At 44.4% G+C, this 21,771-nt stretch overlaps 1 protein-coding gene across 16 annotated transcripts in view; it reads right to left on the bottom strand.

The window, feature by feature from the left end:
* TENM3 (teneurin transmembrane protein 3) overlaps positions 1 to 21,771 on the bottom strand; it is a 1,347,981-nt gene that overhangs the window by 171,562 nt on the left and 1,154,648 nt on the right. For all 16 annotated transcript variants that reach the window (XM_069631455.1, XM_069631458.1, XM_069631457.1 and 13 more), the window contains one exon: positions 19,083 to 19,268. In XM_069631455.1, the coding sequence (XP_069487556.1) occupies positions 19,083 to 19,268 (186 nt within the window). The remainder of the gene's footprint in view (positions 1 to 19,082; positions 19,269 to 21,771) is intronic.

Raw genomic sequence — 21,771 nt, 5'->3', positions numbered from 1 at the left:
CCCAACCTGGGCTCTTTGTTGTCTTCCCCCACCCAGTTTTCCTTGCTAGTTGGCCTGGGACCAATTCTAGCTGTTGCAGTGCCACCTCTGCTAAATCCTCTTGGACTAAGTGCCGCCAAGTGAATCTCCCTGGCCTGGAAGTCAGGTGGCTTGCCACAACTCTTCCTTGGGACATCCAGAGTCCATTACTGCCTTTGCCCCATTGGTTAGGACAATTTATTGCTGGCTGGCTGCTCCTTTGGGGCTCCCTGAGCTACCCCGGAATCTTGGTTTGGTTTCTAGTCATTAATTCTTCAGATGCTGATGCTTCTGCTGAGTGGGTCTTCCATAGGTGTCCTGTTTATCACAATTGTGGGTCTTCTGGATCTTTATTGGGGTGTGGGCCCGAGTCCCTGTGCCCTGGAGAAGATGCCGCCCTTCCTGCAGGAGGATAAAAGAGGAAGTTTCCTGGCCATTGTTCCACATGCCAGTTATGAAGACATTGAGGCCAAACAGGCAATGCGCATCAGCCCTGTCATTGCTGAAGCCCTGCACACAGAGCAGACACTAGCATGATATGAAATTACTGTGGCTGTTTAATTGCGTGACTTTAGTAGCCACCATGCCACAACCAAGAATGGCTTCTTTTTGAAGGTAACATTTTATTAAGTTTTGTGATGTTCTCACGAACCTCTGTACCAGTCCGGCACTTAACAACAAGATGTAACACAGATTAAAAGGTGTAACCAGGTTGACTAAGGTATCCAATTATGTTTTGAATGAGAGGTGCTTAAGTTTAAAAAGCCACCTCTGTCTACTGTAACTTTGTGCTCCAGCAGCTGTCAGAAATGTAAATTCACATGGGACCTTTGAACCTGCCTGTGCAACTGAAGTTCCGTGGCAGAGGGTGTCAATACAATATCTCAGCAAAGGCACATGTTTCCACTATCAATTTGGCACGGGCATTGATGAAAGGGGGGTCTGATTATCAGACCTCACTTTCAGAAACAGAATTTTCTGCATCATTTTATTTGCTAGAAATCCAAAAACCTTGTGTTATCCCACTCTCACGATATGGCCATTCTATCACACTGTTCTCTACCAGGGAAAGTTGCGTCGACCAAAGCTATGGCCCCAATCATGAAGGTGAATGTACAAGCAACAGCTGCACCGCAGAGAGACACCATGATTTCTCCAACCAAGACCCCCACACCCAAATGGGTTAGATGCTGCATAAACTTCAAACTTAGTATCAAAAGAAGAACTGGGAAATGTTGGTGGAAAGGGAAAATTAGTCCAACCTAATCAAAAAAAGGAAATGAATGCCAAAGGAAGCTATTTTCTTAAGTAGTAAACCCCGGCAGATTATATACTGTGAGAAAACGAAAGCCCTGAAGAGAGAAACTGTGGCTGTTCAGATACCTTCTCCTAGTCTTATCTTGAATGGAAGGAATGAAAATGGGGAGGATACCTCAGACAGACTGAGCATCAGTTTGCAACGAGGTGGCATCACTGTTAAGCCCTTAGGAAAGGCGATATGCAGGAAGTGGAGAGGAATCTTGCAGTGAAATCTTGTCTTTTGGAATTAAAAACATGCTGCCTAACTTGCTCTGACAACGCACTCACTATTTGCTCCTTATTAGAGGAACTGAAGTTGTTAGAAGCTCAATCAGATTATCTGAGCAAAATTTGGGGTCAAGGAAAAGGACCATCTAGGTTCTAATACAAATTGGCACATACACAATTCAATACAAGCAATAATCTGCATCACAAATACAGCTTTGGTGCCAAAATCCTTGTTCCCTTCTCCCACAAATGACTCATTTCTCTATCATATGCTCTCCATTATAAAATCCTATCAACAGCGATAGTCTGCACCAGCTAAGGTATCACTGCTTACACCTTTTGGCAGAGACCAATTCATCTTTACACCTTTACATCGTTCGGCCCAAACATGTAACATGGTTAAATGTGCTCAATTTATTGGATCCATGATTCAACGGAGTGTGGTTATTAGCCTTATAGTTTATATGACAGGAGTTCCAAAACTCAAAATAGAGTTTAGAGAAAAACAAGGGTTTTCACAGAACAAAGTTGGGTCATTGGATAAGCCATGTGCACAGGGGTTTTCAAATTCACTAGAGAGGATATTGCTGTAGCAAAGAGTTTGTCAGACCCTTACGAAACCACAAAGGATGTTCTTATGCTAGAAATGCAAAACCCCATTCCGGCCAAGGGGTCATTACCTATCAAATACAGATCTACACCTCCAAAAGGCACAGTGATGCAATTGAAAGTGGGAGTCTGCCATGGTGGGGGCACCAAACAATACCAACCCACACCTCTCTGCAATAAACGATTCAACAAAGTAAAAGCATCAGAAGCAGACCAGGTTTTCATCGGATTTACTGACTGCATTTCCCGCCATGTACCCAATCACAGGGCGGTAACAAAGTATGGAACAACTCAGCATTTTAACCCATTAAAATACCTGTATGTGATTTGAAAATGTTGGAGAACATGAGCTGGGGGTTACCGCTGGTCTTTCCCACAAGGTAAAATATTCAATGGCAAGACTTTATGAGAAATAAAGCCATAATTTGTTTCCAAGAGTCGTGGGCAGTGGATCCTATTTATATGTCCTGCTACACCAATTCTGAATGGATATCCTATAGGAATGGCATTATATGTAGATGTTGCTGTGCCGATTTCCCAAACCCCAAGTAACCCTCCTAAACATGTGTTTTTCTTTACATATCATGGCCTTAAGATGAATGGGGTTAAAACAAAATCAACGGTATGTCATGACAGGAGAAAGCTACTTGTCCATTTAAATCTGGAAGGAATTAGTTGCACTGATGATTTTGGTTATCTCTGCTTTAGGCGGTGCAGCAGTGGCTCCTGGCAGGAAAACATTGCTAAGAGTGGGAAACCCTTATTTTTGGTTGACGAAGAATTTGCCACACAAATAAAGTTTATAAGATGAGGGATGCACCAAAATGCAGCCCATTAAGATGCTGAACTTTGGGAATGTTATAACAATGAATTTGTCCTGAGAACAGAATACATTTCTATGTTGACCTACCTCTCCGCCAGGCATCAACGGCCTTGGCTTTTACATTAGAGACCGGCCTGAGTGGTTCTGCTGGATACCTCGGGTAGCTGCGCTAGACCCTGGGTGAATCATGCAAGGAGAATATTGCTTAGACAGGATCTGAGACATGTATGGGCAACGTATGGGCAAACCCAGATGCAATCTGTGAGAAGGGCAGAGGAATGACATTCTAAATGGTTTCTGCGTGAAACCATTTAAACAGGCCAAGCAGGATGTAACCAAAAGGAAAATAATATCAGTATTCTATACTATGCAGTCTGAAATGAAGCATTGTATAATAAACATTTGTTTTTAAAATTTAGACTTGATATTTTACCTTTGGCACTTTTTTACAACTAAATGGTGCTTTCACAATTCAGATACATGGCCCGTGTGTTTAAGCAGGACATACGATAGAGTACATTTCATGCTATTTCATCATAACTGTAACAAATGAGATCATCCTGTTAGTGCATACATTTAAGAATTTAGTAATCATAACCATCCGACAAGCTCTAGCCTATTTTAAGTCAACCGTTATTACTAGTACTGTTTTTGCAGCATCTGAGCCTGGCAGATTGGGGACAAAGACATAAAACACAATGGGACTCTGCCCCACTACGTAAGGAAGAAATCCTGCAGGGTTATGTTCTCGCTAGAGCCATTTGTGAGACAAGTTGATTGTAAAACATAGATTATATTTTTGGTGCAGACATATAAAATACATTTTGTGTGACCAAATATGTGGTTTATAGGATTCGCAGCGTGGGAACCTACATCATGGGTCTGCAACCTTTGGCTCGCCTGATGTTTTGAACTACAGCTCCCATCAGCCGTGGCCAGCATAGCCAATGGCGAGGGATCATTGGACTTGCAGTCCAAAACATCTGGAGAGCCACAGGTTTCAAATCCTTGGCCTATATAGTGTGACCAATATATGCAGCAATTTTACTTTGGCGCACGACAGATCTTAAATCTGTAAAATGTAAGGCAACTAGAAAGGGTGCTTTTAACAATAAGATGGCTATAAACAATTTCTCTTAGAATTTTTATGTATTTTCACCTCAAAAGATAGATTAATGCTACTATGTAAATGTTTTAGCACCGAATATTTGAATTGTGTGTGTGCGTGTTTTTTTAATGGATTATCTTTGATATTCTGAATATTTAAGGTACTGTCTCTGAAATAATTATTGACTGACAATTAGCATATGAAGATCAAGGCCAGTATGTTGCAACAGCGTTATGGACCTCAAGCAGGGTCATTATCCATGGGGATAATGATCCTTCCACAGCCTATTGCCCGTGACAAAGACCCCTCCCTCAGTCTAAAAAGCTGTATTAATAAGTCGCTCAGGAAAATGTCTATTCGACTCCCTGTTGGTGGGAAAGGATAACATTGTTCCTACGACCTAAGAAGGATGAAGCAGTTGTGTTGAAGTGCAGCAAGTCTGCAGCTGCCTGTACTGTTATGGATCTGAGGAAGTGTGGCCTTAAACAAGGCTGCGGCACAAAGACAGCGACAGTGCTGGAGGATTCCCACTTCACAGAGCAGGTCTAACGTGGCTGTTGATGCCTCTTGTGCTCAAGTGGATTGCTTCCTTGCAGGCCTGGCATTTTCAGTGGCATAATGTGTCTGGAGGAACACATATTTACCAGCCCCACTGCTTCCAGTCTAGTCATCTGTACTAGTCACTCAGTAAGCAAATCTATTGGGAGATCAGATTCACTCTGTAAGGAAATTGGCTGGAGGATCCAAGTGGAGAATTAAGTGCTCTCATGTACCTGGACACTGAGGATATGCAGCACCACCTCAGTGTGCTGGCATGGGAATGTGTTCCATTTGCAAGCATTCTTACTTGCCAGTTTAACCATGGTTGACGAGTAGACAGTGGAAGGACCCCCTCCCTCCATATCCCCCCGCCCCCGAGCCTGACTCTCTTGTGTGGCTGGAGATATACCGAGATGCAAAGCTTTGCATGCATCTGCAAATGATTAAAAACATCAGCGGTGCAGGAAAAAACCATGAGTGTTGGCGAAGACTGATTAAATCCTTCACTGTACCAGCAGTTTTTAGACGGTTTTTGGGCAGGTACTTTTCAGGATGGATTGCGTCAACTATATCTGCCAGGTTGGCACAGAATAGTGTTTGTTCCATGTGCGTGGGCTTTTGCGGGGCTAGATTTTGGGGTCAGTAGCATGAATGCCCGTTCTGTGTTGCTTTATATGAACTAGCATTCACTACCTCTGAGCATCCAGTTTAAGGTGGCCTTCCTCCACTATTAAGCAGTTAATCAACGTCACCTAATCTGTCTCATGAATGCAAGATCCAGGAGGAGGGAAGGGATTCCAAATTAGGGATTTGGATAATCTAAAGAGTTCCAAGACTTGCATTTTGAGGAAATGCATGAGCACAATATGGGACCACATTCCAACCTTTGTTACTGTTCCCAAAGTAGGACTGCCATCTGGTAATGATCCCTTTCCTCATTGGATGAATAACTATTGTTATATTGGATCTTAAATTGCTTTTGAAATACATTTCTACAGCATGTGCAATATAGGGCTTGCTTTAGAAAAATGAAATCAAGAAAACGAAGGCTGAACCAAACTGCACCTAATGAAGAGCAGGGTGGTGAAAGAAGCAGGCAGCTGAGAGGAGGAAATGTGTTAGGGAAGGGGAGGGGAAAGGTACAGACTTGTGCATAACACTAATGTGCCAACTGCCCCACTACCCTGGGGCCCATGTGATGGCCCACTGATGAATTCCAGTTTTCCGTGAGATTCAAATCTCTGATGCAACATACATTGCCCCCATGTCCCCCCACTCCCAGTGAAACGGATGCATTTTACCCTTTGAGGGTGGGGGGAAGAGGGAAAGGTACAGACTTGTGCATAACACTAATGTGCCAACTGCCCCACTACCCTGGGGCCCATGTGATGGCCCACTGATGAATTCCAGTTTTCTGTGAGATTCAAATCTCTGATGCAACATACATTGCCCCCCTGTCCCCCCACTCCCAGTGAAACGGATGCATTTTACCCTTTGAGGGTGGGGGGAAGAGGAGGGGCTGGTTCGGGAAGTGCAGAGGAGCCAGCAAAATAGACTGTCGAGAAGAGAATTTAGATTTAATCTTTCTATGTGACGTTACTGGTGAGGATAACACTAAGAACAAGTCTCAGGGGTACATTTCTCTCTTGCACTGGACGCCCTTTCACATTTCTACATAACCAAGAGTGAACAGGATCCTTACTTTCATGTTACATTATGTTACGCTAGCCAATTGTTATACTGCGCCCATCACCACCACAGTGGTCTTACAGCACCTGGCCTTGTCCCAAAGGTGGAACACTGTGACCCTGCCAGGGTGTCGCCAGACCTTAGTCTGTAGAAAGGAAGGAGAGGTTTGGGGAGGAAGTGATAGGAAAGAGAAACTGGACAACAGAATGACCAAAAAAACAATTGGGATGAAAGGGAGGGGATAGGGTTGTGTCAAAGTAGGGATGCGTGTTTCACAAATGTGGTAAGCAGGAGTGCAGAACTCAGGAGAGTACAGCTCGGACTAGCACAGAGTTTTATTGTGATGGCAATATCTGGAACCGACAAAGCATAAAATACTAGATGAAGTTAAATGGTGAGTAGTTGGATGGTGAGTGGTTGCATGGTGGACTTGAGAGGTGTTCAAGCAGGCCCTAGTAGCGTGGAGGCTTTCCCCAGATTAGTTTGTAAGAAACCATACTTGTATCAAGGGAGAGCACTGGATATGCCAAGCCAGCTGACGGGAATGACGGCGCCAAAAGTTGGCACGTGTATAGAGATAGGTTTGGGGAGAACATGGGGTAAATGGTAGGGGAGGGGAAGAGGAGACAAAAGTTAAGTAAAGCTACATTTCATCCACTGCATTCTTATTTTGTTTCTACCATGGACTCATTGTGTAATCCCTTGCACAATTAGGTCCATTATGGCCCAGGATTACTTGTTGCCACTATCATGGATAACCATAGTACACAACACATTTGTTTTATAGTGGCATTTAAGTGTATAGGGTATGAATAATCATCCAGATTAACTTCCATTGCTGTTATGGTTGTGCACTTGAGTTAAGGCGAAGCCCGCTGTCTGGTGCTGTGTATACTTTCAATTCAGTGAAGGCCTTTCTGCAGCAGCCATGACATAGTTGAATGGCTTATTTTCTGAGGGTAGGGAGCACTTAGAATGCTGTGCTATCTAGACAATGACCTGTCACCCCTGGTCAACCCGCTGGTGGCTGTATTTAATAGCTATTTCCCACAACGGAAAGAAGAGGACTGCTACAGAGGACAAGGAGAACAGAGCTAGGGAGAGTCTGGCCCTCCAGGGGACTGCCACCTTTGGAGACCGGAAAGGGGCTTTGAAGGCTCCTGCAAGGCCAGCAGCCTCTGCTTGGGCACCGTTTCCTTTCTAAACAGCTGTCTCCTGTGCTCGGAGGAGCAATTACCCTATCCCAGCCCCTCCAGAATTACTGGTATCGTGGAGTTCATTGTAATCAACTTCAGGTGGTGAAAAGTGTCTTTTTTGGTGAGACTCCACCGGAGCACCCTTTGTGGCTACACTAAGTCTTCAATGTGAAAATCAAGCCTGAACGGAATGAAATAGGTTCACTTAACGTGTCCCTCTTGTGCTGTCAAGATGAACCATGCATCTTTTGCAAGAAAGGCAACCCATGCAAGAACCTTGGAGGCGACTTACAGTATGGAGGCCTGTACATTACCAGAAATGTGATAGCAAAGGATGAATAAAGCCCTTGCCACTGTTATCCGCGGCATAGCAGGCACAAAACGTTGCTGCTGGGCAGTGACATATATAGATGTCACGAGCAGGAGCCAAGGGATGTACACTTCCATTTCTCTGCACCATGCCAGCAGACTGGTACTTTTACTATGGGGCTCCAGTAAGGACTTTTACTGAAAATAGTATTCGGCTGGCAGCAGTGGAGTGTGCGCTATGTTGCTTGTTATGAAATATGTAGGGGTTACATGGTGAACCGTAGCCACTCCCGGACTTTACAAGGACCTTGCCAAGGGGCACTTATTAGACTATTAGATGGAAGCAAAGGAGGAACCAACGGCCACAGTCACCGGATAGACATCACTGACAAGAGCTTAAGGATGATTACATGGATATCTTGCCTGGTCGGTCCACCTCAGAAGCTCTCTCCGAGTCCCACTTATGATGTATAGTGTGCGGGGGCACCTCATGGGATAAGGATGGTCACCTGGGGTACAACCCAATGAATGTTGCCACACCCTGACATAACTTAGCCCTCCCCAATGTCCATAGCCACTACATTGAGAACAAGCCTATGTATTGTTGTAACATAGGGCATAACATCAAAAGTACTAGGATGGGATAACACTGGTATGAGGTGGCCCCAAGGAGGCATGATGATTATGCTGATAACAAAGAAGAAGGACTTGTGTAATCCGCATGGGAGAAACTGGATACAAAGAATAAAAAAACGAATGAAGGACTGTTAGATCAGAGAAGCCCGGCCGCGGAGCTGAACGCAGCCAAAACAAAAAGCACAGTGGTATCTAGTCCTGTTGGGGAAAGCAGTCGGCACCCGAAGTCTCCAGCACGGGAGATTTGAAAGCTGACCGACAGCTGTGGAGAAGCGGTGAGTGAGGAAGTTCTCTGCCCAACGAGTGAAGGCCGACTGCAACCTGAAGCCAGGAAGATGCCGCAAAACAATGAGTGCAGAGGAGAGAAGCCCACTAAAGTGTGTTCTCCCCCGGTCTCAGGAAGTCCTGGCAAGGTACCAAAGCCCTGTAAGAGTTAAGGGGAGGTACATGAAAACCAGAGGGCACCCAGGTTTGACAAGCAGGCTAAGTTGGCTTTTCCCCATCCAAGTATTAGTAAGGACGTTAATGGGCATAACGAAAGAAGCGTCTGGGCCGCCAGCAGTGAGAGGGCTAGCATCAGTAGCAATCTTCCTCGGCACAGTGGTAACGTGGAAAACACTGATCATCAGAGAAGGGTCTGGGACCGCTAGCATCAGAAGCAATCTTCCTCGGCACAGTGGTAACGTGGAAACCACTGACCATCAGAGAAGGGTCTGGGACCCCAAGAGTAAGAATAAAAGCACCAGAGGAAATCTTCCTCAGCGCAGTGGCATCAAGAAAATCACTGACCACGAGAGAAGGGTCTGGGTCCCCATGAGTGAAAAGAAAAGCATCAGAGGAAATGTTCCTCGGTGCAGTGGTAGTGAGGAAACCACTGACCTCCAGAGAAGGGTTTGGAACCCCAACAGTGAGAAGGAACTGTCTCAAACAATACCAGGAGAAGGAAGTCCTTCTGCTGGTATCAGACAAAAAGCTGTGATAAAGATGCCAGTGCAAGGAAGTCATTCCTACTGGCCATATTGTGACTTGAACCAAGCAACACCAGGAGAAGGGAGCCATTCTCGCGGTGCAGGCCCAGAACTTGTGTTAAAGAGGCCAGGGGTGGAAGTCATTCCCCCTGGCCTTGTGGTAAAGTAACACCTGGAGAAAGGAGGTATTCCATTGACACTGGGTTGAGAGTCGTACTGGAGACACCAGGGGAAGGAAGTCATTACAACTGGTTCTGTTGGGAACTGCATAAGCCTATACCAGGAGAAGGGAGTCATTCTCCTGGACATTGGATAAAGACTGGGTGAAGCGTGTAAGCCAGGGGAAGGGAGTCATTCCCCCCTGGTATTTTCAGTTGAAAGAGATCATTTGTTAGATGTTATTCGAGAAGCAGGAGAAGGGAGCCATTCTCCTTAAGGAGGAACGTTCTGTTTGTTTATTCTTTTGCTATAGTGTGAGGTTTAGAGCAGGATTTGACCCAGGGCGGTGGAACTTTGATTTGACAGACATTCTGACAATTCCTTTAGTTTTAGATTTCGGCAGGGAAACACCCCTTGGAGATGAAGATAGTAGGCATTTTATTTGAGAAATACAAGTTTATAACCAAAATCATGCCACCTTTGTGTCAGCTTCCTTCGTCGACACCCTTACAATAGCTACACAATGTTGGGTTTTGTTGATTCGAAAAGCACATTCTGTCTGTTGAAGTACCCTGAAGTTTAACAAGGGAGCACACGTCAGGGGAATAATAGAAAGTCATTCAGTGTTGATGTTTCTTTAACCCGAGATATTAACAAACTATTTCCAATTTACAGGTGGGGACTTGCTCAGGATCCTTAATTCCATCCGTAAGAGCTCAATGCCGCAGGTCCTATGGCAGAGGAGCCATTTCCTGTGCTCCATTTTATTCCAGTCTACCCGCTCACACCTTTTAATTTCAGTGGGCCTGGGGTGATGCAGGCGAGTTGGTTAGAGACTTGTCTCTGGTATTAAGAACATTATAAAAGATTAATTATTTAAAAAGTGGATGGTTTTTTATCAACTAGTCGGAAAGGAATTCTATTCTTTCCGAGAACGAGAAGGACTTTTGGTCCCTTAATAAGAGGGAAGAGTGCATTATTCTCAGGTGAACGGGACCACTATCGTCCTAAATCAGGAATGAATGAATGATATGATATTTTATTTATATCGTGCTCATACACAAGTGTTTCAGAGCGCGATATGAGGGACTAACCTCCCGGCGTGGATTACATAAAGCGAGCTGGGCGATAGATCCCTGTGACAGTAAACTGAGCAAAGAAGTAACTTGGTGCTATGTTCCTGAAACTGCGTTGTATTGCAGGAAGACCAGTATCCCCACAATTGGAAGAACCGTGCCACTTTTTTGGATGACCCATGCTGAATCGGTTGATTTAGACTACTCCCAAAAAAGGGAATCCTGTTACAATATAGGGGTTTATCTGAACCACTCCCCGTCGGTGAATAAACGTTAATCCTACACTTCTCGCATCACTTGTTTTGTGGGTCCACCAAAAGCCAGAGCTTTTCCCACATGCCCACAATATGGGGCCTCATTAATGAGCAATAGACTTTCTCAGGTGGAACTCACAGCCACTATATTGCACATGATCAACGTCCCTTATAGCCGGCACCACTTTTGTTCCAGGATATCATGCTACGTTGGACTACCAGAAAAAGGTAAAGTGTCCTGAATGTCATTGTGTCCAGCACAAGCTGGCCAGAAGGCACAGTAAACTCACAGTATTAGACCTATCCTGAATCTGTTCAGAAAACAGAGGCCAGTACTAAGGCAAGCTACCTTTTTAATGAGAACTGCCAAGGTAGTCACACTTTCCCTTGGAAAATGTATGGAGGCCGTCAAGGAAAGGCTATTGCTAAAGATTCATTGAGGTTTCCAATGTGCAGCTCTAATGAGGAAGCAAGAAACGCAATGAAGTTTACCTACACTGAACAGGTAGCACTTTAGCTGGAAGCAAGTGTGAATACCTTTAAACTGTGCGCGGGGCAATAGCTTGGGAATTAATGAATGAACGCTTAATGGCATTAGGCCACAATTAGCGCAGTTGATGTTTCACCACACGCTTTCTGTGCATCCATATATAAATATTAATTTGGGGCAGAATGATAATTGTTCAACACCATAACAATTAAACAGCTGTAGTCTGTCTCGTGTGTTAAGTGGCGGGGCTGCAGGCAAGCTCTACAAACAGATGGTCCTACCCACCCATGCTTAATGCTAAAGGCTTTTTTTTTTACCAAAAAAAGAGGTGTTGACAAATCAGAGAAAGGCAAGATAGTTGTAATGCAAATTGATTCATTTGCAATTCAGATTAGACTCAAAACTAATTTGGTGCATACAAAAAATAATTGTGTTCCAAGCGCAAGGCATTATAAAACTCTTATATGTAGTAGTTTTCCCATCGACACGATTATTTACTAATTTCGTGCAGCGAGCGGAGTTTAGTGGAAGAGCAGCTGGCAAAGTGTTCATATTTATGTGTTTCATATGGCTGTTACTGAGCTATTTATTCCAGCTGTATGCCAACCAAGTTACACAAACTCAATCCGCAAACTTTCCACCGTAAACCCTGTGCGGTGAGGGCGCATAATGTATGGAACCAATCAGTGAAGTCTACTATTAGTCTTTTTCGGTCCTTCGACAAAAAAAACAAAAAAAAAACAGCACCTTGTCTATACACTTCTCAGTGGAGATTGGATAGTGGAGATTGGATAGGTTATTGCAAAAAGCTCTGCTCTTACTGCAACAAATAGCACAAAATAGCTCTTGGAAATAGACCCTGTGGTCATGTTTCTGTATATGTGGATGCAGGGAACTTCAGGTGGTGCTAAAGTTAAACAAATACTTTCCCTGGATCCAATGGTAGACTGGGTTCCAGGCAACCCTGGAGATTTCCCAGTGGGCCTTTACACCATAGGCCTCTTGTGTGGGGTTACCCGATTTTCAGATCCTCTTCCCCTTTATCTGAGTCACCCTGTCCCTTCCCTTCAATATCTCTACATCCCTCCATATCCCTTTTCAGTAAGGGACGTGCTATAAAGCTCCCAGTCTTAAATGGTATGAGTCGGTTTTGTTTAACCAGACAAACCCTGCTTAGAGGGGTTGGGTTTGCTGCATTCGCTTGCACTGTGTAATATGGGGTAACCTTGAGGGAAGTTTCCAGGGCCACTTTTGGTTCCCAGTCCATCCTACCCGGTTTTGAAGAATTTACATTAAGAAAGTCTTTGTTGCCAGCAAGTGTCGAGGAACAGATTGGTGGTAAAATACATGGCCCGGGAAAACAAGCTTTTTTTTCTCCCACTATCAAGCAGTTTCCACTCATACCAAGTGTGCTCTACTTTTAGATTCCATGACGAGGGCCGCAAGCTTCAAGCCTGCCCTCACAGAACGAGAAGCCATGTATTTTTCAAGTGTGAGAATTCAGGCAACCGCTTCTTAATCCAATACTTTGAAATGATTCACCGGTTTCGAATTTTGGGATATTGTGAAAACTGCTGCCCTCTGCCACTGAAAAACAGACTTGCAGATTTCGAACTAACAAAACCCGACTCCAAAGAATGGGCGATTCTTTTTTTTCCCCCATAACAACCGTTGACCAATGACCCTGCCTTGCTCTGGGATTGCCAGCCTACTGAAAAGCAACAGCAGGAAAGATTGGCCTTGCTTCCACCCAGTCTTCTGAAAATCCACCAGGCACATCCTCCAGGGCAAGTAAATTCACTGGATTGGACTGAAAGGTTTTATTGGTGGGGTGGAACAGAATGTGACCGCTGGCACATCATGTGGGCAATACGGCAACAGCGGGTGAGCCTTGTGTGCCTAGCGTCAAAATCCAAAGCCAACATTCTTGCCAGATAAAAGCCTGTTCCTTAATTTACTGTGACACGGGTTGATTAAGACGCTAAAGAAAAAGTATAATCTTTGTACAATTGACCACATCGTCCAGCGCTGTTTGTATTCACATAAATGAGCGCTACGCAATTCTGCAGGCAAGAGAATGCTGGCAGTAAAAACGCTAACGGCACATTCACATTTCTTTTTTGCATGAGGTCCTCCTACTACTTTTACTCCTCCCCCAACCACAATGTATCCACTTATTATTCTTCCTCTGCCCGGATGTCTTGGGAATCCCGCTGCCGGTGTCTTTAACACGGCATTCTACTACTGGCAGAAAGACATGCACCAACTATGCCATCATAGGTACTACCCTACTGAAAGCCAGTATGGAATAGTACAGTGGGCCTTCTGCCAAGACCGAACTCATCTCTTTCCTGTAAATAAATGCTCCAAAATCATCACCTAACCCTGAGTAATACGCGTTCTACTAAATAGGGCTACTATTGGCGTTCCAGATTCTGTGACGAAGAGTGGGATTGGCCCATCCAGTACGTCTATGAGCAGGGGAACCTCCCAAGACTGATGACATTGAATCACCACCCTCATTTCAGAACAATGGTGTTAACAATGACATTGCATGATACCGAACAAGCTCATGGAATTATACCACTGGCCGGCAACACCAAATGAAAAGGATATCCCCAATAATACTCCAATAAGTGAAAGTGGAACAGACAGACCTGTAGATTAGGAATCAGGGTTCCATTTGCATACCTCTGGACGAGGATGGCGCCTTTCTTAAATATACAGGGATCGTCAAGGACATAACAAATTGAATGTTGGCCATCGTACAAGCCATGGATAACCTTACAGATGGTGGTATGTTATCTCCATTCTACATTGTGCACTGACAGTCTGACAGAGGGTGCAGGTGATGCCCGGTAGTCAGGAACATTCCCCTATATTAAAAATACTGAGAAAAGACATTGAAGACTCAGATTGTTGCAAAGTACATGTTTTCACCAAGCCTACATTAACCGCGCTCAGCTTAATAAAATAGTCTGGGTGTTCGGTACAGTAACGAAACGCACATTTCTACATTTGTTCTGGAATGGCTCTGGCCGCTTGCAAATGAGTCAGACTTTAACAAACTGGCATAAATACATAACTCAACACATGCTTGTTGGGCCTCTTTCTTTGTAGACAAGACACCATGAAGATGAGATAGCGAAGTTCATAGGTTTGGCCTTAAACCCCAGAAAGAAGAAGATAACGACAACCTGGAAGTAAGAGGGGAAGAGCATCCTATAAAGACTAGGTTGTGGATATGAAATTCATAGGCCTTGGTAGGAACTCATGTTCTTAAATAGAAGAGAATCAGACGAGGTATCCCAGATTACAGATTGTGACCAGATAACCTTTTTCATACACCTGAGAATAGATCTCAGAGAATAGTACAGCCTAAATTGCTTGAAAGGACATAGGGCCTCATTACGAGGCTGGCGGCCGTGGAATGAAGGGTGCCGGTAAGGGACCGGCACCGTTCATTCCGGGCCGCCACATTACGAGGTCTGCAGTGGGTCCCACTCTGGATGCCTGACCAGACCAGACGTGCAGAGCGGGACCCGCTAGCTGTACTGGATGCTAACAACGGGCCCGTCATTAACAGGCCCGTTGTTCACATCCTCCCCATTCCCATTGAGCCCTATGGGGGCTAAATGGGAATGGGGATGTACCGGGTCCACGGTCGGAATGGCCTGGTAAATTCCCTTTTGCGGGACCCCGACCAGAGTATGGGGGTAGCCATGCCGATAAAAACAGCATGGCTACCCCCAAACTCGTATTGAGGACAAGTAGAGGCGCTCCAAACCATAATGGAACCAACAAAACAAACTCAACCAGACTGGGCAGGCCCTACAAAAAGAATGCATAACACTGCCAACCCGACAGAAGGAATCTCAGTCAATGTAGCCTACATGGCCACACAGACATTCTCAATGTTAACCCTACTAAAACGTTACATTTCTCTACAAACACGCCGCTCAGCCACCAAATCCGGCACACACATACCCCTACCACAGCACCAACTTGAAATCACACTGCAAACTGCACTCCCCCTCTGACATCCAACTCGATCACAACACCCTAAACCTCGAGCAATACACAACTGACACAAAATCCTATACAGATTCGCAGTATAAATCTCAATAACATAACATAAAATTTGAGAGGCTGGCTTAAGTATGCCTTCAACAGGAAAGCATGACATCTAAACAGGAGATGATGACATTTCAAAGCAAATTCAAGAGAACACTAAATACAGTGGCATCCTTTCACCAAAGTCACAGGGGTGTCGGAAGCGACATCACACACCTTTTGGCCAAGAGGATACCACAGGAAGGGATGCAAACTACTGGATTCAGGCAAAGCCATAGGGAACTATAGAATTGGTTATCAGTCATCAGTTATTAGTCCTAACTAAACAGCCATTAAATCTAGTAAAAGCTAAAGCCATAATTCCTTTGATTCATATGTGTTAAATTGATGAGGTTGTTAAGAAGTTTACAGTGGTTGTTTGCAGCAACATCGGGATAGCAACTTGGATTCCTAGCGAACTCAAAATTACGCTGGTTTCCAATTAACTTAACATCATTCACAGCTCAAGTGACAAAGTATAATTTGCATATATCATGTGTGCACTTTTTAATTACAACTTTTCCAGATTTGACGGTGTGATTTACTTGCCAATATAAGCCCTTGTGGCTACAAAAAATTCAAAAAGGCCCCAAAAACAGGTAGGCACAGAAAACAAAAGAAGTCTACACCAATCTCTTTTCTTTTGTACCCCTTAAGAATTTTTTTTTTTAAAAAACGACATAGGAGCTGTAGACAAGTTGTTCAATTTTGTGCATTTAAGGATGTCCAAATTGGTCAGCGGTTGACTTAATCTCATTATCTAGCAATTTTCAAATGTCTGCGTACACTAAACCCGGCACGACCGGCGGTGTTTAGTGGTGGTGTGCAGAACGCCTAAATAATAACCGAGCAAACAAAGGTCGCCTTTCAGATCCTTCATGATCGTGTGTCCCAGTGTACCAGAGGAGTAGAATGGAAACAAATAGCCGGCCTTTCTGTAGCTTAGAGGAATTAGTAGTTCCCCAGGCCCCATTTCCATGTGAATGGCCTGAACGTACATGAAAATCAATGTAGCTCAATAAACAAGGCCGTCTTTAAAACATCACTAGGAAAGGTGGCCACAAAAGAGCACTCTTCCCTTAATCGGAGACGGTTTTTCTCGGATATGTGCCAATTTGCAGAGCACAAACCGCCCAACTAATTCAAGCCGAGGAAGGATACAAATGAGGAGTTTAGAAACGAATTCCGAAGCAGAAGATGTTCGGTGAGGAGTTTTACTGTCCCCTAACAAGACAAGACTGTTCCCTCTGTAATGAAAGTCGCAGGCACTCTACCCAAGCAGCCTATGGATTTATTGGGTTACTTAAGAGCTCCATCTACTTAATGCAAAAGCAGCTGCGTTTTTAAGGTTTCGACATTTCGGCTTATTTAAATATTCATTTTGCAAGTAGAATTAGCATTTTCGGAGGCGCCTGCATCTCAGTTAAGTGCTGAAAATGTAGTTTTAGTCGCTTGCGTAGAGCTGCGATAATTCTGTGCCTGCTTTGTCCTGTGTGCAAGTTTTTTTAGTACTTTCTGATATACCAGCCTTGTAGCGAATAGGATTTGCCCAATTGACTTTTGCCTTCTATGCAGCAGACAACAGTGCATCATGGTTTGGTGTGAATAGATTAAGGTTACTCTTAAATGAAAGCGAGGGACCCTCAAGGCATTGCAAGCCAAAATAAAATAATCAGGGGGGGGGATACAATGGCAGAGGTGTCCATACTGGTCTTCTCCATTTTGTGGGGACACTCACAAAGAAATGACAGGAGGAGCATGTATGTATAGTTGTGTGTCGATGACACAGTTTAATACAAGTGTCACACTCATCCCGGTAAGTAGGCATCTAAGTATGACTACCACTTCAAGTTGTCGAAGTGGGCAGGACAGATTGGGAACGATGCTCCTCTACTTAAAAAAAAAAATAACGCTTCACTGTTCCTATACTTTTATTTTAATAAGAAACCGTTCCGGAATGGTTTACTTTTAAAATAAAAGTGTAGGAGGAAGTTGAAACTGCACTGAACATTCCCTTAAATAGCAGGTGCGTTTGTTTGGGGTTTGGATTGCACATGGGAGGGGGCGTGGCGATGGGGTTTCATGAGCAGTGGGCCAGCCTAGCAGTGAACATAGTTCCACTACTTCTTTTCGCACACTTCGACAACTGACCAGTTAACTTCAACACCTCCTCAGGCCAAGCACTTCAAAGTTACTTTTTTTGTACCAAGTCATCACTTGGTTTCTGTGCATGATAAATGTGCAAAATATATTTAAGCCATACAGGGGAGCAGAGAAACAGGCATTTCTCCTACTGTGCAATTGAAATTTTGTGCATCTGTACGGCCCAGACATCTAAAAGGATCTACATCAAACCGTACAGGGTGTCCTACAAATGTCTCAGTGGCCTTGCCTTGCCCCAGAATACCTCAGTGTGAAGGTTCGCCGTTATCACCCGGCCAAAGCATTGCACTCGGGAGACAAAGTGTTGCTGGCTGTTCGACGTTCCAAACTAGTCTCCAGAGGGGATAGGAGATTCAGAGTTTTGGGACCCAAGCTCTTGAACCTTCTCCCACTGGAGATTAGAGCATGCCACTTACTGGGTCAGTTCAGAAAAGGCTCTGAAAACTCACTTGTCCAAGTAGGGCATTCAACTGAGAGACACTATGGTGTTTGTTTTGCAACAGCCTCAATATAGCCATTTTGACCATCTGCGCCTGGATACAGTGGAGTCTGTTTTGGAGCGCTGTATAAATACTCAAAATCAAAATCATGGTCAATGTCAAGAAAATGGTGTAAAAAAAAATTGCATTTTTTAAAAGAAAAAAATCCATTACCTCTCTGTATGCTCAGTTACCCAGAGCACTGCACACATTGGTTTTGTAGTGGTTCAGTGTTGGCTTTTGGGGAATTTTTCCAGGATATTCTATCTGGAAAGAAAATGTATTGCTGGATCTTGGATCGGGAAATCCATTTGCACTCTTCATTTATTTTGATAGGCTTCAATTGTTTTAATGGTACTGAAACGGGGATGGGATTCGAACAGAGTGTGTTAGGATCATGGGACGAGACACTTAACTGCAAGACCACTTCCGTAGCTGATTAGGAGCTTTGTGAACTTGCTGGTTAAGATTGTTCTCTGCAGGAAATATTGAAGTTCAGCTTTTTAGTTTTAATGGGTATGTACCTTTTATACTTCGCTTACAACATTATAGGAAGCAGGTCTCCTTTGGTTTACATTCCAAGTGTTCATGATTAATCCTGTGAGAGGCAAATGTTTATATGGGGCAGGAGGTGAAAACCCCTACTCCGTCCTCCCGCGTGTCAGTGGTGGGATCCCACAGTAAAACATTTCCATTTCCAGTAGCGTTGGAGTATACAAAGTACACTTAGGTTAATGTCCAGTATGCTGGTAAACGGGGCGTGTGATTGGGTGCACAAAGACTCCTAAAAGGCACTGTGGGTATTATGTCAGCTTTTACCATCGACATCCATGTTCATTTATTTCCTTGAAATGCATGCTATACAAAAACATTTTGGGCACCAAGATCTGATGCAGACTGACATCAACAAGTGTCCCAGGCCTACCAGTAGTGCAGTGCTCTCCATTCCAGCCCTGGTTGCATTCACATTTGCCATCTTTGCAGGTTCCGTGCTCCGCACAGCGAGGGTGGCAGGCTCTCTGATTGCACGCAGGGCCAGTCCAGCCTTCTTCACATCGGCACGCACCGCCCATGCAGACGCCATGTGAGCCACAATCCACTGAACAGATTTCTGGGCAAGGGGAAAAATACACATATAAATTGAGAGCACCATCACAGAAAAAGCATCTGATGTACTAAAGATGAAAGGCAAAATTTAACAAATTCTAACCGATGAGGTTGTCCCTTTACCAATAAGCTGACTATTAACTTAGAAGCATCAGATCACGGTCACCTTCTCAGGCCTGGTAAACGTCTATATAAATCTTGTGGTGATCACATGTTGCGTGCTTAGTTAATCCCAGACAAGAGCTAATTTAGTGTGGTCATTTAAAACGATGTGTGCGTTATTGTATGGCTTTTTCGAGGTTAGGCATGGTAGGGGTTATTAAAGTTAAGCAAAACAGGGCTGCCAATCAGAATGACGTATTTTAGAAAATGCAACTTTTTACAATAAATTGTGAAATAAATGCAGCTCTCACGAAATGCTCACTTCCTTTCTGGTAATTTGTATCACTGCGATGGGCAAAGTAAGCTTGCACCAATTCCTGACATGTCCTCAGAGTTACCCGTCCCTACTACCGTATTTGAGTTTCGTTTTTCACAACTGAACACCTTGTTACTCACCAAATGCTTTGAGTGAGCATGTGAAGCCTCAGAGGTTCCAGTGAACTCATGTGTACCATTGTTAAAAGAATACCAGGAGGACCAAGTCAAATCAGAGCTGCACATATAACCCAAAAGCAGCACCAAAACAACCGTATATGAATACCAAACTAAATAGTGGTAAAGGTACCGCACAAATCACTAACCAAGATTACACATCAGCAAGGGCCTCGACCACACAAAGGCGCTAATGCTCAGTGATCTAAAATCTTCCTAGTGCCAGGAGATAAAAGTAAACAAAACACACTTGTTAGGGAGATTTATCAGTTCTATGCGTAATCCCCTCTCCTGGTGAGACTCCCAGCACTTTTTGCTGGACTTCTGGACCTTTTCCTTGTTCTCCTGAATGACGGGAGCCTTTTTTACCCTCATTCATTCTTACTTGCTCCAACCATGTGGACTTTGTTCTTTATGTTATGGAGTCTTACTTTCCTCCATAAACCTTAACGGCATCTGTGTTACACTTTTGCAGCACTCAGCACCCTATGTGCAGTGCTGCTGGGACCCTTTGGGTTCTCCTTTTATAGTCTTTCATTTTCCCTAAAGAACTACTGTTCTTAAGGGAAGAAGGATACTTTGTTTACTTCCTAATTTATGCAAGATTAGCATACCCCACCTTATGTGGAGTGCTAGGGGGATACCTAGTATCCCCCTTCTATCTGCTACTGTGACTTTTTGATCACAGAGACAACCCTACATTTATGGCTGGTGCCGGCGGACGTGTTCTACCAACCTTTGTGCTATTTTCTACTGCAGATTATATTCACAGCCTCGATTATTGCCAAAAGGGTCACCTATGTTCTGACATGGTGGGTCCTTTCTTTTTCTGCCATTTCTTGTGTGGCTGCCCTTTGTTAGCCCTTCTTCTACTATTCTGGGAAGGGGAGGTCTGTGTGAGTTTTGCTTTTGGCGGGAACCACTTGGCTCCTGCCTAGGCTCCAGTGTGTCTGTAAAGAAAGGATGCAGGGGAGGAGTTTCACACTCCCCTTTCCTTTGTCTGCTGATGTGCCTGAATGGAACCAGTTCTCACTGGAGGGCTGGCTGTCCTGATTGGACAGCCACCCACCCCTTTCTGTAAACTGCTGGGAGAGTTTGAAAAGGAGTGAATGGGAAAACTGAATAAAAGTTGAGGCTCCTGAGGTAGAAGGCAAGTCAACCACTGAAACAGATGATCCAAAGCTAAAGATAACCAGAGAGGCCTGCAGACCCTTCCATTAACCATGAAGCGACCACTGCTGTCATGACCCCGTTTTATTATTGACATAGGCGCTCCGAAGAGGATGACTCCTTCCCTTTGGCTGGATGGACCAACCAGCCCCAAGATAAACTGCAGATCGAGCAATCCCCCTGAGGTGCTGTGACCTTGCACAGCTGCAAACTGAATACCAGAGGACCACCGACCCATTTGCAATGCAATGTCTTTGCATTAACAAATCCTCCCAGAAATTGGCTGAGCTCCAGTTGGACCTTCAGAGGCACGATCCCACTCATCCATGCCCCCTCCCCAGAGTGCAGGACTGCAGAATCGAGGAAGATTGACCAGGCGGTAACCGTTCATTGTTGGAGCTGATAAAAAGTCTCCAAAACTGCAGACTGATGTGGGACACCGAAGAAATCCTTGCTGAGGGTCCCTTTTGGCAACTGCTGCTGTGACATCCCCTTCAGAGTCCTTCCTTTTGTCACCAGACCGAGGAATCAGGAGACCAGGTCCGTCGCTGCTGCACAGGAAAGAATCCAGCTGCAGAGTCGCTCCAGTGACTGCAGTGCGATATCAGGTGTTTGGGTGTCCACCCCTACCTCTGGCCCAGGCTTAACAGCTGGTGCTCTCTTTTGGAGTCCTTTGCAGGGTCCTTATAAATTGTGTTATCCTACTAAAGTATTTTATTTTAGTAACTAAAGTATCCTGAGGA

Source organism: Ambystoma mexicanum, chromosome 6q (assembly GCF_040938575.1).
Source record: "Ambystoma mexicanum isolate Mex_15411 chromosome 6q, UKY_AmexF1_1, whole genome shotgun sequence".
In the NCBI taxonomy this organism is placed as follows: Eukaryota; Metazoa; Chordata; class Amphibia; order Caudata; family Ambystomatidae; genus Ambystoma; species Ambystoma mexicanum.
This window is presented reverse-complemented; position numbering and strand designations above follow the sequence as displayed.